The following is a 14976-nucleotide window of genomic DNA, read 5'->3' as shown; positions in this document are numbered from 1 at the left end:
ATGCAATTTTATTACAATATAATATTTTTCTATCAAAATAGATTGACGTAAAAAAATTGTGTGCACATCGTATATGTATTTATTTTTAAATTTATAAATTGGCTTAGTACCGCCACTACTGGCTCACCCACCCTAGATCAAATTAACTTTTGAAATGTTCACAACTATATTTTCCTATGCCGAAAACATGCCGTTGAATAAAAACGACGAAAAATTTAGCCAATTTATTAATAATCACAGTAGCACTTTTTTTTCATTTACACAGCCGGGGAAATTTGTCAAACGGTCATCTGTTTTGGCTAACGTGCATACGTTCTCATTTATCGCGATGTGAATTCCTGCTAGATATGGCTTTACATTATCTACAATAATACGGAACCACTAGTGAAAGTGTTCAGATACCATCGGAAAGACCGTTGAACGTTTTTACAAAAAGAGTCGAACTTACACGTAAGCAAGGCATAATTAAAAAAAAAATGTACCTTTGTTGCCTCCCAACCCGCAATGACAAGTCTGATGAAAAATCATATTATTGATATATTTTTTTGACGTAGGACTACGCCTTTAATTTCTACACGCCGGCAAAAGAACGTAAGAATTCCATGAGAAACACTTATGAATTTAAGCAACAAGAAATCAGTATGAATTTCATTGATTTGCCTTATGAAAAGTAATGTTGACAAAACAATAATTAACCGGAGCAGACTAGAACTGAACCATAGACGCTGAAATTACCGGTCATGTGTTTGGACCACTCGTTTGACAATGCTTGGGTTAATTGAATGGCTAAAACCGTATAAGAGCTACCTTATGTTAGACGAAAATCATTCATAAGTCACGCTTATGAAATTCATATATGTCGTTCATACGTCGAGCCTTATGAAATTCTTATGTTTATTTGCCTCAGTGTATACTGGGGGTCACATTAAAAAAAATCAAAATTCAGACATGTAACGAAAAATCCCAAACACGGACGGAACGATAGAGTGCAAAACGAATAAACGACACATTGCGCATTCTCACATGAGCGAGCTCAATGCTCGGTTGATCGCTCACTATTTCACCAATGAATGCAAGGGAGGAGAAAAGCAGTGATAATAAATCCGCTTGCCAAATCGTTTTCTTCGTCATGTAGTTAGGTAGGTTATCACTTTTTTCAATTCAAATAAAACACATCCCCAAAGGGGTATTCTGTAAACTAGTTGAAATCAAATTAAACAAAGATAAACAGCCAATGATAAATGATAAATGAATGATAAATCAATGTACTACCATAATCAACAGAAATAAACATAATTTTACTACTAGTTTTCTTCGTCATTTGCTTTCGAGCAACGGACGGATAAGCGTCTGACACGACGTATGAGTGGTACAGCACGCATCACACCAACACGAAGACGACGTAGTGTTGCCACATTATTTCCATTTTCAATTTATATTTTTAAAATCAGTAAAATAATTTGTATAAATTCTTTAGTATGATCTTATTGCGGATCGTCGTAAATATACTTTGAGTTCATTTGAAGTTCAGAAATAGTTTGTTCAGAGTCAACTGGATATTTTGACATTTGACTAGCCTTACATCAGAAATAAAGAATATTCTATGCAATTCTCTCTTCTATCCAAATAAAATTTATGTGTTGTGACAAAATGCAAAAAGTTGCTAAGACATATCAACACGATTGCAAATAGAGAAATACAGGAGAAATCATCCCAAAATTTTACTGAGTACACTTAGGTTTGATATAGGTTCGAATTCAGCTAGCTGTCTTGCAATGAGCACTCATGCATAGGATTTCCAGTGAAAACTAGATGTATGAGTGCTCATTGCAAGACAGCATATATTACATGATATAAACCATAGTCTGTACGGGGTATAAGCATAGAGGTAACTCTAAGACAAGTAGGTCCCGAAGAAACATGCTCAACTTTTTGGCTCAGCTCTGGTACTATCTTCGGTCCCAAGCTAATCGATTCACCCCTCGAAACATAGGAAAATCCACTAACCCCTCATTTTATCTGTCAAACTTTCATAGCGAATCAAAACAAATATTGTGTAGTACTAGAATTTTGACTAGAATGGGGTACGTTAATCGTTTTCTTGGGACCAATAGGCTAGTCAAGTAGTGAGCCAATTTAAATTCGTTAGTTTCGTATTGATTGTTGGTATAAGTGTACTCAGTAAAATTTTGGGATGATTTCATCTGTATTTCTCTAAGAGATGAACTAGCCTATGGCTAAAAATCTCTTTAATAAAGAATAAAAAAAAAAAAACAAAAAAAAAATCTGTATTTCTCTATTTGCAATCGTGTTCATGTGTTTTAGCAACTTTATTGCATTTTGTCAGAACACACAACTTTTATTTGGATGTTTAGTAGAATTGCATAGAATATTCTTTTTTTCTGATATAACGCTAGTTAAATTTCAAAATATCCAGTTGACTCTTCGACTCACAAACTGTAATAAATCAGCGTGTGGGTTGTTAAACCGGCTTATTTACCGATTCGACAAATAAAAAAAAAATAATCTTAGTACTTGTCACCATGTGCTATGGTTAATTAAAATCCGTTGTTTCTTTATCATAGACCAGTTTTTTTTTGAATCGGTCAACTGTTTCCGCAGGTACCGGAGTTTCAAGCACATCCACTCTATGCTCATGGAAGTCGAAAAAATTTCAATCCAGTAAGATTTTCTTGACCGGGCTCTAAATCGAAACCACCGTCATCGTTTTGGTGAAACCGCCACAACGGGATATTAGGGATGGTCGGGTATGTAATTTAGATTCCCAAACCCGACCCGTACCCGTTTCATAAAATTTTCGAGAACCCGTACCCGACCCGAACCCGAAATGTGATTTTATTTATGGGTATGGGTTGAGTTTTGGGTAAACAAATCCGTTCCTCTTGATCTACAGTTCAATGAACACATCCCAAGTAACAATTCTGGTTTTATGAGGGTTCTGTAGACCATGATTTAGACTTGTAGAATGCTATAAAACCTCTATAAAACGTGCAATGTTACTTGGGATAGGTATACTTATTTTTAAGGTTTCTGTTTTTTTTTGTCAAGGCACACAATATGTGTTATATGTAGAAGAAATTCGCCAAGAAGCTTGTGTTTGTTCTTAATTTGTTTTTAAACTTTATAAACGTGATTTTTAGCTCATTGGCTAGTTTATCTCGTACTTTCTTAATTGGATAAGTTGCAAGAAATATCCATACCCGACTACTCCACGTTTGTTGTTACCCGTACCCGACATGGACTCGAAAATATATTTATTTGCATACCCGTACCCAACCGAACGCGTTGAACCTGACCAACCAACCGAACCTGATCATCTTAAGCTGAACATTGCATTAGGTCATAAGTAACATTGCTTAGATGCTAGATAAAAGCTTCTTTTATCGATCATTGTGCTGAAAATATTTGGAAATGTCTTAACATGGCCGTGGGGATGCAAAGAGAAAGTCGACGAAGAGAATCTGTCAATGTTACTTAGGACCTAATGTAATGTTCAGCTTGATCTCTTTTGAATAGGCTATATCATCCGGGATGATTTTAATTACTGAAAAAAAAACACCTTAGAAAATAGATCCGATACTGTTCTGAAGTGGTGGTTTTCGGTAACAATTTCAAAATGGAGTTTTCTGCAACAAGTTACATATACAGTAATACCACAGACAAACAAATATGTCACTCGCAATTTGTTCATCGAACAAGTATTTAACAGGAAATTTAAAAGTATCGTAGTTGGTAGTACCACCACCTGTGGCGCGCATAGTCAATTCCCTTGCGTTTGACGTTTACACACTACCGCCATCTGTTCTGCATACTACCCACCATAGTGTACTCAACAGATGGCAGTAATGTTTTAGCGACGATGTTTTTCAGTGAGAAATATTCTTTGTCTGTGGTAATACAATATTTTGGTTTAAATTCACCTTTGAAATGTGACATTTCGACAGCCATCATAGTGATACCAACCGGTGGAAACTAACAATTTAAATTGGCACACTACTTGACTAGCGTATTGGTCCCAAGCAAATCGATTAACCCCATTCTAGTCAAAATTCTAGTACTACACAATGTTTGTTTTGATTCGCTATGAAAGTTTGACAGATAAAATGAGGGGTTCCTGGATTTTCCTATGTTTCGAGGGGTGCATCGATTAGCTTGGGACCGGATATAGTACCAGAGCTGAGCCAAAAAGTTGAGCACTTTTCTTTGGGACCTACTAGTATTATAGTTACCTCTATGGTGATACGCTGATGCACGCCGCCGCTGATGAAAGTCAACGGCGTCACAGGTCTAAAATCTAACATTTTTTATTTTTTTCGCTATTAGGCCTGGCACTGCTTAATTCGAGCATCCCTATGTCTTTATCATCCCCTATGCTACATCTACCGTTATTTGCGCTTTCTTTCCGTTCTACTTTCTATTGCAACGAGCGAGCAACCCTCCGTGCGCTAGTATCCGGTGTAGTCTACACACTGGATGCTGTTGCTATCGCAACTCTTGATAGCGTTATTTATGCTCACATGTGAGACATGCCGCAAGTAGGTAGACTTTTCACTGTCTTCTAGAGAAATGGTTGTTTTTTCCTCGATTGAAACAAAGAGAGCGAAAGAGTATTGGGTGGGGGTGAGTTTTCTCCCAAGCACTCTTTCGCTCTCTCGAACAAACACTTGTGTATTTCTCCCGCTCTCTGCTTGATCGACGAGAGCGGAAAACGCGTGAAGAGAGCATGAGTAGTATAAATCAAAACATCCCTGTATCGTATGTGTACGGTTCACAGCTTGTTTGTATGCTGTTGTTTATGTTTTCCTTCGTGGAACGATATTATGCAATAGAACCGGCGCGCTCGCTACTCGATGTCCCGTTCTTTTGTTTTGAAACTTTTCTGTTGCGTCGCAGCGGGTTTACGTTCTGTGAGGAGAACCAGAATGAATTTATCGTCCCGTAAAATCTATCGCAACATGCGTGGTAGAGAAAAAGAGAGAGACCAAGAGATGGAAAGGTAGTCTATAATCGCATACGATCAAGATTTGGAATGGAAACGAATAATGTAAAACGAAAAACTGCCGAAAGTGTGAGAAAGGAAAACATAAACATTTATGTTGAAGGTGGCTGCCAATGCTACTGCGGCTATGCTTGGCTATACATATAGGGGAACGAACAAGTGGCGGTTCCGGAACGAAGAGTACAAGCAGAGTAGCATGGATTGCGGTTAGGGCTACCAACTATTTCACATCTTATTGATATGCACATTTCCATGTAGACTTGAGAGTATCCTTCTTTGTCCAACTAATCAGTAAGTACTAGAATGCGGATCATTTGCTTAACCGTTCGGATGTGCAAAAAAAAAGCTTATGTTGTATCAACACTGGGGGATTTTTGAATTTTCAAATGCTTTGCAAAGTAAATTTAGTGAACTTTACGTTGAAAGTATTAAAAAATGAGGAGACGCATCTCTCATCGGAGGAAGCCATCGAGCTCCTCACCATCCAGCACATTACTTCCTTAAGCATAGATGTTCAGAAATACAAGATCCCATTTTTTGCACTAAATTTACTTTGCAAAACATTTGAAATTTCAAAAATCCATTGAAACATTGCTGAGATACGAAAATTTATATTTGAGGTTAAATTGAGCACAGGGTACAGATGAAGATTTCATGTATATTATACTATAGTATCACCACAGACAAACTGACATAGCTCTAGAATATTTTTCTTCGTACTCACATGAAACGATAAATTTAAATTTTTCTTAGTTGGTAGTACTGCCGTCTTTGGCGTGCAGTCTAATTTCGCTTGAGTTTGACGTTGTAGCCGCTTTCTATTGAGCGTGCTACCCATGATAGTGCACTCAACAGATGGCGGCAGTATTGTTGTGTCGATGTTTTACAGTGAATAACATCCAATGTGTAATGTCTGTTTGACTGTGGTATTACAATTTATGTGGTATGTCAACAAATATGGTATGGTATGGTATGTGGTATGTCTGAAAAATTCATTGCCAGAGTTAACTTGTGCCTGTCTAAGTGAGAGAGTCTTAGAGAAGTCGGACTCAATCGCGGTTTACGATTTCGGATGTGTGTAATTGTTCTTGAATACTACTAAAAAAACCTAGCATAAAATATTAAATTTCAGTTCAGTTTCAGTTTAATTTCAGATACATACACTCAGTTTTTTATTACGCGATTGTTTCCCGTTCGTATTTTTGATTATGTGATCTCAAGTTGAAACCAATAAAAAATTAGGAAAAAAATTAAGAAAATTTTGTGCTGTTCTCATTCTAAATAAGGCAAAACCGATAAGATGGAAATCTTGTAAAAACAGAATTAGCTGTGCAGATAATTCCTACATATTGAGTTTAATTTAATTTACAATTCAACTAAACATTTTATCTAGAAGCTGATGTAATGTTTTAAGAAATTAGAAACGCAACATGTAACAAGATTTAAATCCTGAGGCTTAATCGATGAACATTAGTGCCCTGGTGGGTTGATTACCGAATGTTTATTTGTGAATATAGGGTTAACTTCAGGTTATTAATATGCCAGTTAGGCCTCAATAATAAGTTGAGCTCAGGGGCCTTACGATTCATACGTAAAAGTTAATTACGTCTTGTGAGTGTAGCGCCCACACTGTCTAAGGGAACAAGAGTATTGACTAGAACTCCCAAGTCAATTGGGTGAGTTCAGAGTAAAGCATGAGCTCTCTGGAAAATTCAATTACGTTTGTGAAGAGGATTCCATGATTCGCGAAAAAGCCCAAGAGAATCAAATGTTGAGTAGTTTTGCGAAGATCTTTTAGGAAATTCCGATTATAATTCCAAGTGGATTTCCAAAAGAATTTCCAGATAATTTTAAGAAGAATTCGATGCGATTTCCAGAAAAAAATTACAGAAGAAATCCCAGATGGTTGAGAGCAAAATTTGGAGACAATCCTCGATGGGAGAATTTCCTCTGCCCGTGTTGGCAGGGAAAGGGGATTACAAGTTTGCTTACAAAAGATGATTGGCTCTTTTCAACTGTTCGTCGAGAATACTGCTGTGAATTGCATGGGAATTCTACGGAGAATTTCGAGAATTTAAGTGAATAAAAAATGGAAGCTCCAGTGATTTCTGAGAAAGAGTTTAAAAGTGAGTGCTCCACAGAGACTGTTAAATCGAATTGTTCAAGAGGCTCACAGAGATAATTTCTAATTTATTTTAGAAGAATTATGAAAAGCAAAATTATTTTAAAGGAAATCCTGTAAAATGTTGAGCGAATTTTCATGGATAAAATGTGAAGGCTTCGAACCAAATTCAAGATGCAGAAAACATGCTGTCTGTTTGGCTCAATCGCATTATTTTTTATGCTTAATTTAAATATTTTCTGGTCACCATGATATGATATTAAAAAAAAAAAAGAGTTCCAAGAAAATTCTGAGGTGCGTTTCATAGGAATAAAGAAAAAATAGGACAGGAAAACCGAGTAAAATTCTTTTTTTTTTGTGAGGAGCAGTGTTGGCAAAATTAGAAATCAATTGATATTTTTCCGCTTTCATGGGCTCGCAATATCACGGGTAATATTGGAACAAAATATCATGCTTGATATTGATTTTACAAGCTCCTTTGATATTGCGAGACTATTCACAACGTGCAAACATCAAGCTGAGAGTTGACTCGACACAAAAATGATTCCATTGCACATCGTTTTCTTAGAAAGAGAAAGCATAGTTTGCTATCTCTTTTTAATCTTCACCGATGGCAGACGCGAAGGGACTGCTGCAAGCCGTTATGGAAGTTTCGGTTGCATTCGGGTGTAAAGCAAAAATCATTAAACTCAATCTCACCACAGTTTGGTGAGATTTGCAGTTGGTGAGTTTTGTTAGCTTGATATTCCGAGCTGCGATATCACAGCTTGCAAAATCAACCACAGTTGTTTGCTTGTTAATTTTTGTCTACGAAAATCAAGCGTGATCTTGGGCGTTGATGAGATTTGATTTTTTGATATTTTCCCAACACTGGTGAGGAGAGAGGGACATGAGCATATATTAGCACTAGTGTAAGCATATCTTAACTTGACGCATAACTTGTCTGCAAGCCGTGTGTGCAGCCCCCAGTTGTAAGCGCAACAGTTCAATCATAGAGGTAACTCTAAGACTAGAAGGTCTCGAAGAAACGTGCTCAACTTTTTGGTTCAGCTCTGGTACTCTCTTCGGTCCCAAGCTATTCGATTCACCCCTCGAAACATAGGAAAAACCAATAACCCCTCATTTTATCTGTCAAACTTTCATAGCGAATCAAAACAAACTTAGTGTAGTACTAGAATTTCGACTAGAATGGGGTACGTTAATCGTTTGCTTGGGACCAATAGGCTAGTCAAGTAGTGAGCCAATTTAAAATCGTTAGTTTCGTATTGATTGTTGGTTCAATGCCGGTAAATGGAGGTCTCTATGGCAACGCTTCATAAACACACACGGGCAACTCTCCACTCACTTTCGGACCAGCTCTTCACGAGGGTACCGTTACGGTTGCTCTAAGTCGCACAATTCCAAACAGTCCTTTCATGGTAAATGGAGCCCTTGTTACTCGCTGCATTTTTATATGAGCATCCCCTTTCATTAAAGTTCATAATTTGAATGTAGGAACGTAAATACATGTAAACAGTATTGGGGAAATATCGAAAAATCAAAAATCATCAATGCCCAAGAGCACGATTGATTTTCATTTAAAAAAAATCAACAAGTAAGCAACTGCGGATGATTTTACCAGCTGATATCATAGCTTCGAATATCAAGCTAACAACACTCTCCAGCTACAATTCTAACAGAACCGTGGCGAGTTGGAGTTTCATGATTTTTGCTTTAAATCCGAACGCGACCCGAAATTACCGTCATTGATAGCAGCAGTAGCTTTGGTTCTGCCACCGGTGAAGAGTAAAGAGAGATAGCAAACTTAACTTTCTCTTACGAACACAGCAAAAAAATAATTTTGATATCACGTCAAAGTGGATGCACTACAATCATGTCGAAAATATGGTGTAATATTACTTGCTAAAAAGGACAAAATTATCATTAATACAATGCATTAACTGACATTACGCTGCTTTTACTGCATTTGTTTATTTATGTGGTCATAAAAATTACATGAAATTTTCGCCATGATTGTTGTGCATCCACTTTGATGTGATATCAAATTATTTTTTTGCTGTGAATAGTCTCGCAATGTCAAAGGAACTTGTAACATCAATATTAAGCATGATATTTTGTTCCGATATCACGCGTGATATTAAGAGCTTATGAGATAAGACAAATATGATTTGATTGATGATTTTTCCTACACTGCATGTAAGCAAAATTTAGTTCCCTCTAATAGACACAAATGGATGGGTACAGAGGGTATAACGCGACGTGAAACATAATAATAATACTTACAGGGACGGGAGTCATTCAACATCCCAATGAATCAGTTTTGATAGCTATCGTTTTTTGAATCGTAAAAACATTCATACACTATGTGAGTGTAGATCCAAACCTTGATAAGCCAAACCCTAAACCACTTTTTTTTTATCCCAATATACCAAAGTAACCATAGGCAGTTTATTTCGCTTTTTTGGTTATATACGGGTGTCATCAGAACTTGCAAACACTGGTATAGTCGTTATTCAGCTGTATATAGCCAAAAAGGCGAAGTAACGTGCCTATGGTTACTTGGGTGGTTGTTTTAAGTCGGCTGATTCTTGTTAAATCGAACCCTTTAAGCGACGCATCAAATCATATGCCAATTGGTGAGAATTTTCCTAAAGGTGTCGGAACTTTTCTAGCGTTTCCAAAATCTTCCAGATGTTCATTGATTGGACGTAAAGATCCCTTAATATTCCTGAAATTCTTGGAACTTCCCCAAGCTCCACGTAACTTATGTAAAGGTTTTTAAGTTTTTGTGAATTTATATCGATGTTCACTGTTCTCTGGACTCCCTATAAATTCGCTGGGCTTTTAAAAATTCCCTGTACTTCTCTGAAGTTCCCAGAACTTCTTAAAGTTTCCCACAAAATTTCTGATTTATATGAAGTTATTTGATCATTGGATTTTCCTGAGATTTACTAGAGAACTTCTTAGGATTTTCCTTAGATTTTTTAGAGAAAGGAGATCCCAAAATTTACTAGATTTTTTTCAGAACTTCTCTTAAGTTGCCGTGATTTTTCTAACGTTCATGCATTTTTTCTGACGCTCCCGTTATTTTTAGGTAAAAAAATTCGGAGCTTCCCTGAAGTTATTGTAACTGCCCTAAAGATATAAACTTTCCTCTCTTCTTTCTTCTAAATCTTTAATCTTCACTTAAGTTTTTGGAACTTGCCTACTGTCCCGAAAATCATCCCGAAATTTATGGATCTGTGTGTATGAGTGGATACAATCTATCTCTCAATGACCGGCAGTGCTTTCATGGAAGAAACCTGCCTGCACCTATTTGTCGATTAAACATTTTTAACCTATATATGCAAACATTTTTAGCTCTACTGTAAATCCAATGACCCATTCCAAGAATGTCTGTTCATACACGTACATTTTGAGGTCATCTTCATATACAATAAGCCCCGCATGAACACATTCACATATCAAATGGATATCTGAAGTGTAGTCACACTTCCATAATCAAACAAAATCTTGATACTGGCACCTGTTTAGTTATTAAGTTTTAGTGACTGGAGACGAACCAGCCCAGGGCTGAAAGTCTCCTTAATAAAGATATATAAAAAAAAAAGTTTTAGTTGTAATGTATATGGATAAACAGAAATAATTATATAGATGGTAAATAAACTTAGCTGATTGTTCTAAAGCGTTAATTAGAACAAACGGCACCTCATATCACGGAAAACGAAGGATTTGATTCTACATTCAGCTTATATCACTTATCACTGCGAAAAACACTAGGGACATGTGGGATTTGATTATTATCAGTTGAAACACTTATTAATACCACTTCTGTGCATTAAATTTAACCTTTTCAAGATGAAAATTGTTTTTTTTTTTTTGCAAGAGCGACAACGACGCTCCAAAACAAAAACACGTCATTATCGCAGCGCGACCTACTTCGATCTCTCTCATCCTGGAATTTATGGATCCTTCCTGAAAAAATTGCATGATCCAGTTTTCGGAACGTCTCTGAAAGTTGCTGCAACTTCTTGCATTAAAGTTATCTGATCTTTCCCAAAGTTTCCTAAACTTTTATAAAGCGGATAATCTTCTCAGCAGTTGTCTGAAACTAATGGAACTGCCTTGATGTTCTCTGATCTTTGCTGATGTGCGTGTTTTCTTAATTTTTCGAAATTTCTGGGATTTTTTCCGGAACGTTCATTAAGCTGTTCCCATTAATTTTCTGATGCTATCGGAACTTTGCTGAATGTTTCGAATATTTGTTCAGGAACTACTATAAGGTGAACCGCTATAGAAACCGTACTTCTGATTAATCTCATTTACGCCTCGCAATTTCAAGAGCACAAATATCAGCTCTCACGAATCATACAACAAGGATACTGAAACTTAACGTATGCAGCCGTGCAGTAAACAGGGAGTTATAATGTCATGGGCGGTGTCGCAACAGTGTCCGAGATTTTTGCTCTAGTGATCTCTTATAATGATAACGCAAATCGGCCATCCTTAAAGTTCCTACAGTTTACTTGAAGTAAATTGAACTACCCTGAGATTTTTCTATGTTCCCTGATGCTCTTGTAGTTTTCCTCTCGCAATTATCCTGCGCAGACATTAATGAAACTGTCTTGAAAATCTTAAAACTTCCCTTTAGTTTCATGGTTTTCTGTTAAATTCCTGATATATTTCTGAAGTTATCTAAAATGCTCAACTCACTCTTACAGGTTTTTAAACCACTCCAAAAGTCTGGAAATTCCTTAAGTTATCGAAACTTCTCTGAAGCTATCGAAACTGCCCTAAAGATATGTATGCTTCCTGAAGCTATTAGAACTTTTTTTTTTAATATTTCTTCATTTTTTCTCAAGTTCTCTGAAATTTTAAACTTACTGGATATCCCTGAAATTCTCAGAACTTCTGCATCTGAAGTTCCTGCATCTTCTATGAAGTTAATGAAACAGCCTTGAATTTTTCGAAACTCCTCTGTAGTTCTGAAATATTTGGGTTTTATGTTTATTTTTTTTATTTTTTTGTAAATAAATATAGTAAACTTTTGCTTTATTTTTCCAAAAAGGCATTATTTTTCTCTACAAATTTCTGAGACGTCATTTCGATCAGATCAGATGCCTTCCGCGTTACAATTCTTTGAAAAAAATCATAGACGGTATTTTGAAAATTTTACAAGATCCAAACTGGCCGAATTTTTGCAAAAATGTGAATCATTGTCTATAACAAACAATTATGCAAAGGTCGAGAAGGTCGATTCAAAGATCAAATGCAATAAACCCATCATGTGACACATCAAATTATATGGGAATTTAAAAACCATTGAACTGGTAATCATAATGTAATCATATGGGGAAGTGGCCAGTTTCTGACTAGGGTGAAAATCCATCATGCGATACCTCAAATCACATGATAATTCATCTATCACATCACATTATATCAAGAACAAGATGTGAAAAGGGCATACAAGCTTTTTGTAAACAAACCTTCTTATGCCCTTTTCTCGCCACCCATATGACACCAACGCAAACCATAAACATCACCGAGTAGGGAAACTATTCCCTTCCCGATGATGTTGTTGATTTGCGAGGGCGAATCTCGCTTGGCGAGAAAAGGACTCACAAAGGTTTGTTTACAAAAGGCTTGTATGCCCTTTTCACATGTGACTCTTCAAGACCAACAATTGAAATGGCCTTAACTTCATTTTGTAAACATGAAGTTTAGACCATTTTCTCGCGAACCGAAGTCCGCAAAGGCAAACCAACATAATGAACAGGTAGGGGAAATTCTCCTCTACCCGATTGTGGTTTAGGTTTGCGAATGAAGGTTTCGGTTCGCGAGAAAATGGCATTACAAGGTTTGTTTACAAAATGGAGTTAAGGTCATTTCAATTGTTGGTCTTGTCTTGATATGAGCACTTTTGTTGGAAAATCTATGAGTAAGAAAGGTCAGATCTCACCACAGGTAGATTAATTCAGGTTTTGCAGGATTTAGGATGATTTATCATTCTTGTCTGCTTCGATCTAGAGGCATTCAGGATTAGAAGAACGCTATAGCCAAACAAGATGATTGATGGGTTTAAATTCTGTCAGGTAATGGTCACCCTATTCCTCAAAATTTTCAGATCTTTCTATCTCATTTCCTGGCGCTTCCTCCGGATTCCTTTTCCTCCAATGCTATTACCTACCATCCATCCGTAACCATTTGCGTGCGTTGCTTTGCTTTTGTTCTCTGTTGATGCACTATACTTGCTTGGGCCATGCTCTCCTCGTAGTTATGCTATGCTCCTCGTGGTGCACCGGTACTCTCCCTTTCACGACATATGTATGTATACAGAACGAGCATAACGCCCGTCGTAAAAGAGACCATGAGAAGAGTAACAGCAACAGCAGTGTGGCATTGGGTTCGCGTTTGCGTGAATTTCGGTGGTCCTCGATGGTCGGTCGGTTGTGGCCGCATCAGTCGTCCGCGAGCAGTCCCAAGTATCGGATCAACCGTGCTGTGTTTCGACCGACTTTCACGGATCGTGACGGGAAGTGTGTACGCTCTCTTTCTCTCGTGAATTGTGTGATCTTGTTCTAGGATAACTGTTTCTGAACTTGACATCGACGACGACGACGACGACGACGCAGGAGCAGTATTCGCAGAGTAGGGTGGTAGTGGGTGCGTGCTGGGAAGAAAATACAAATATCCGCATATCAGTGAAAATGTAGTTAAAGAGCAGTGTATATCCTCATATCCACGAGCGAGAGGAAATTCTAGCAGATGTGATAAGTGGGAAGCTGCAAAATATAATATTCCACGCGTGGAGGATTCGCTTTATGTTGTTGTTGTTGTTGTCGGGGAAAGTGGAAAAGCTTCGGAAAGGAAATTATATTTTTCTGTGTGCGCGAAAATTCCAACCCCGAGGATATACGTTTCCGGCGAAGAAAGAAGGAAGTATATGGAGGATCGAATTTCGCACGGCTTGTTGTGAAGAATAACCCAATTCGTTGTACGCGCGCGATGAATAAATGGTGAAGGGAAATTTGCATACAGTGTGATTATTCAATTTCCGAGAAGATCCCCGAAAAATACGAGATTTTCCTCGTTCGAGTTGTTGCTTCGAGACAGGTGAAACGGAAACATGAGCCAATTTGCGACAGTGACAGTTGCCGACTGGCAGCAGCGAAATTGCGGTGTTGGATTTCGATGTCGACGATGCAATTAAAGGCATTTAGCAGCAGTTATATTTTCATTCCGATAATCAAAAAGTGTACCAGTGATCAAAAGTGGGGCTTAGTAGTTATTAAGTCTATCCCGTTCTGCCGTTCAGATTTCCAAAAATATAAAGTGCATACACCCACGTGAGCTGCACGCGAGTTTTTGCGCCAGGTTGTAGCTGGCGGTCGGAGTGAATAAACCCGGCAGTGTATTTATTTAAATTATTTATTTAAAATTTAATTTATCAATTTACGATGATGACCTCGACGATGCTGGTAGTGTACTTACTGGCGCTTACGGTGGGGCTTAATGTGTTAACTGTTGCTGATGGCACCATGCTAGAAGGACTGGTGGCACCCATAGGTACGTACGACGTATGGCGACTGCACACGGTATTGTGCTGGAGCAGCAGCATGTTCACTTGAACGGATGATGCTGGGATAGATTATGTAGGACCGTATAATTAATTATGTGACATGAAACTGGGTTGCTCCAACAAAGTGCTGATTGACTGTACAATATTAATCAGGATTTCTGGTGTTAGTCGATACACATTTATCTAGCATAATGATTAGTAAAATTCATGCTTCTCGGTGCTTATTTGCTGGCAATTGATAATTCGTACTAGCAA

At 37.5% G+C, this 14976-nt stretch overlaps 2 protein-coding genes across 2 annotated transcripts in view; one reads left to right on the top strand and one right to left on the bottom strand.

The window, feature by feature from the left end:
* Ns4 (Nucleostemin 4) overlaps window positions 1-14976 on the bottom strand; it is a 515404-nt gene that overhangs the window by 78158 nt on the left and 422270 nt on the right. The window lies entirely within an intron of this gene.
* The window catches only part of LOC135702991 (uncharacterized), a 368382-nt gene continuing 367022 nt past the window's right edge, over window positions 13617-14976 (top strand). Inside the window, exon 1 of the mRNA XM_065224074.1 lies at window positions 13617-14708. Coding sequence (XP_065080146.1) covers window positions 14600-14708 — 109 coding nt within the window. The 5' untranslated portion in view covers window positions 13617-14599. The remainder of the gene's footprint in view (window positions 14709-14976) is intronic.

This window comes from Ochlerotatus camptorhynchus, unplaced genomic scaffold (genome assembly GCF_037179485.1).
Source record: "Ochlerotatus camptorhynchus isolate MF236.1 unplaced genomic scaffold, CSIRO-AGI_Acam_v1.1 ptg000204l, whole genome shotgun sequence".
NCBI classification, from domain to species: domain Eukaryota; kingdom Metazoa; phylum Arthropoda; class Insecta; order Diptera; family Culicidae; genus Ochlerotatus; species Ochlerotatus camptorhynchus.
The sequence above is the reverse complement of the archived record's forward strand: the minus strand, read 5'-3'. Positions and strand labels throughout refer to the sequence as shown.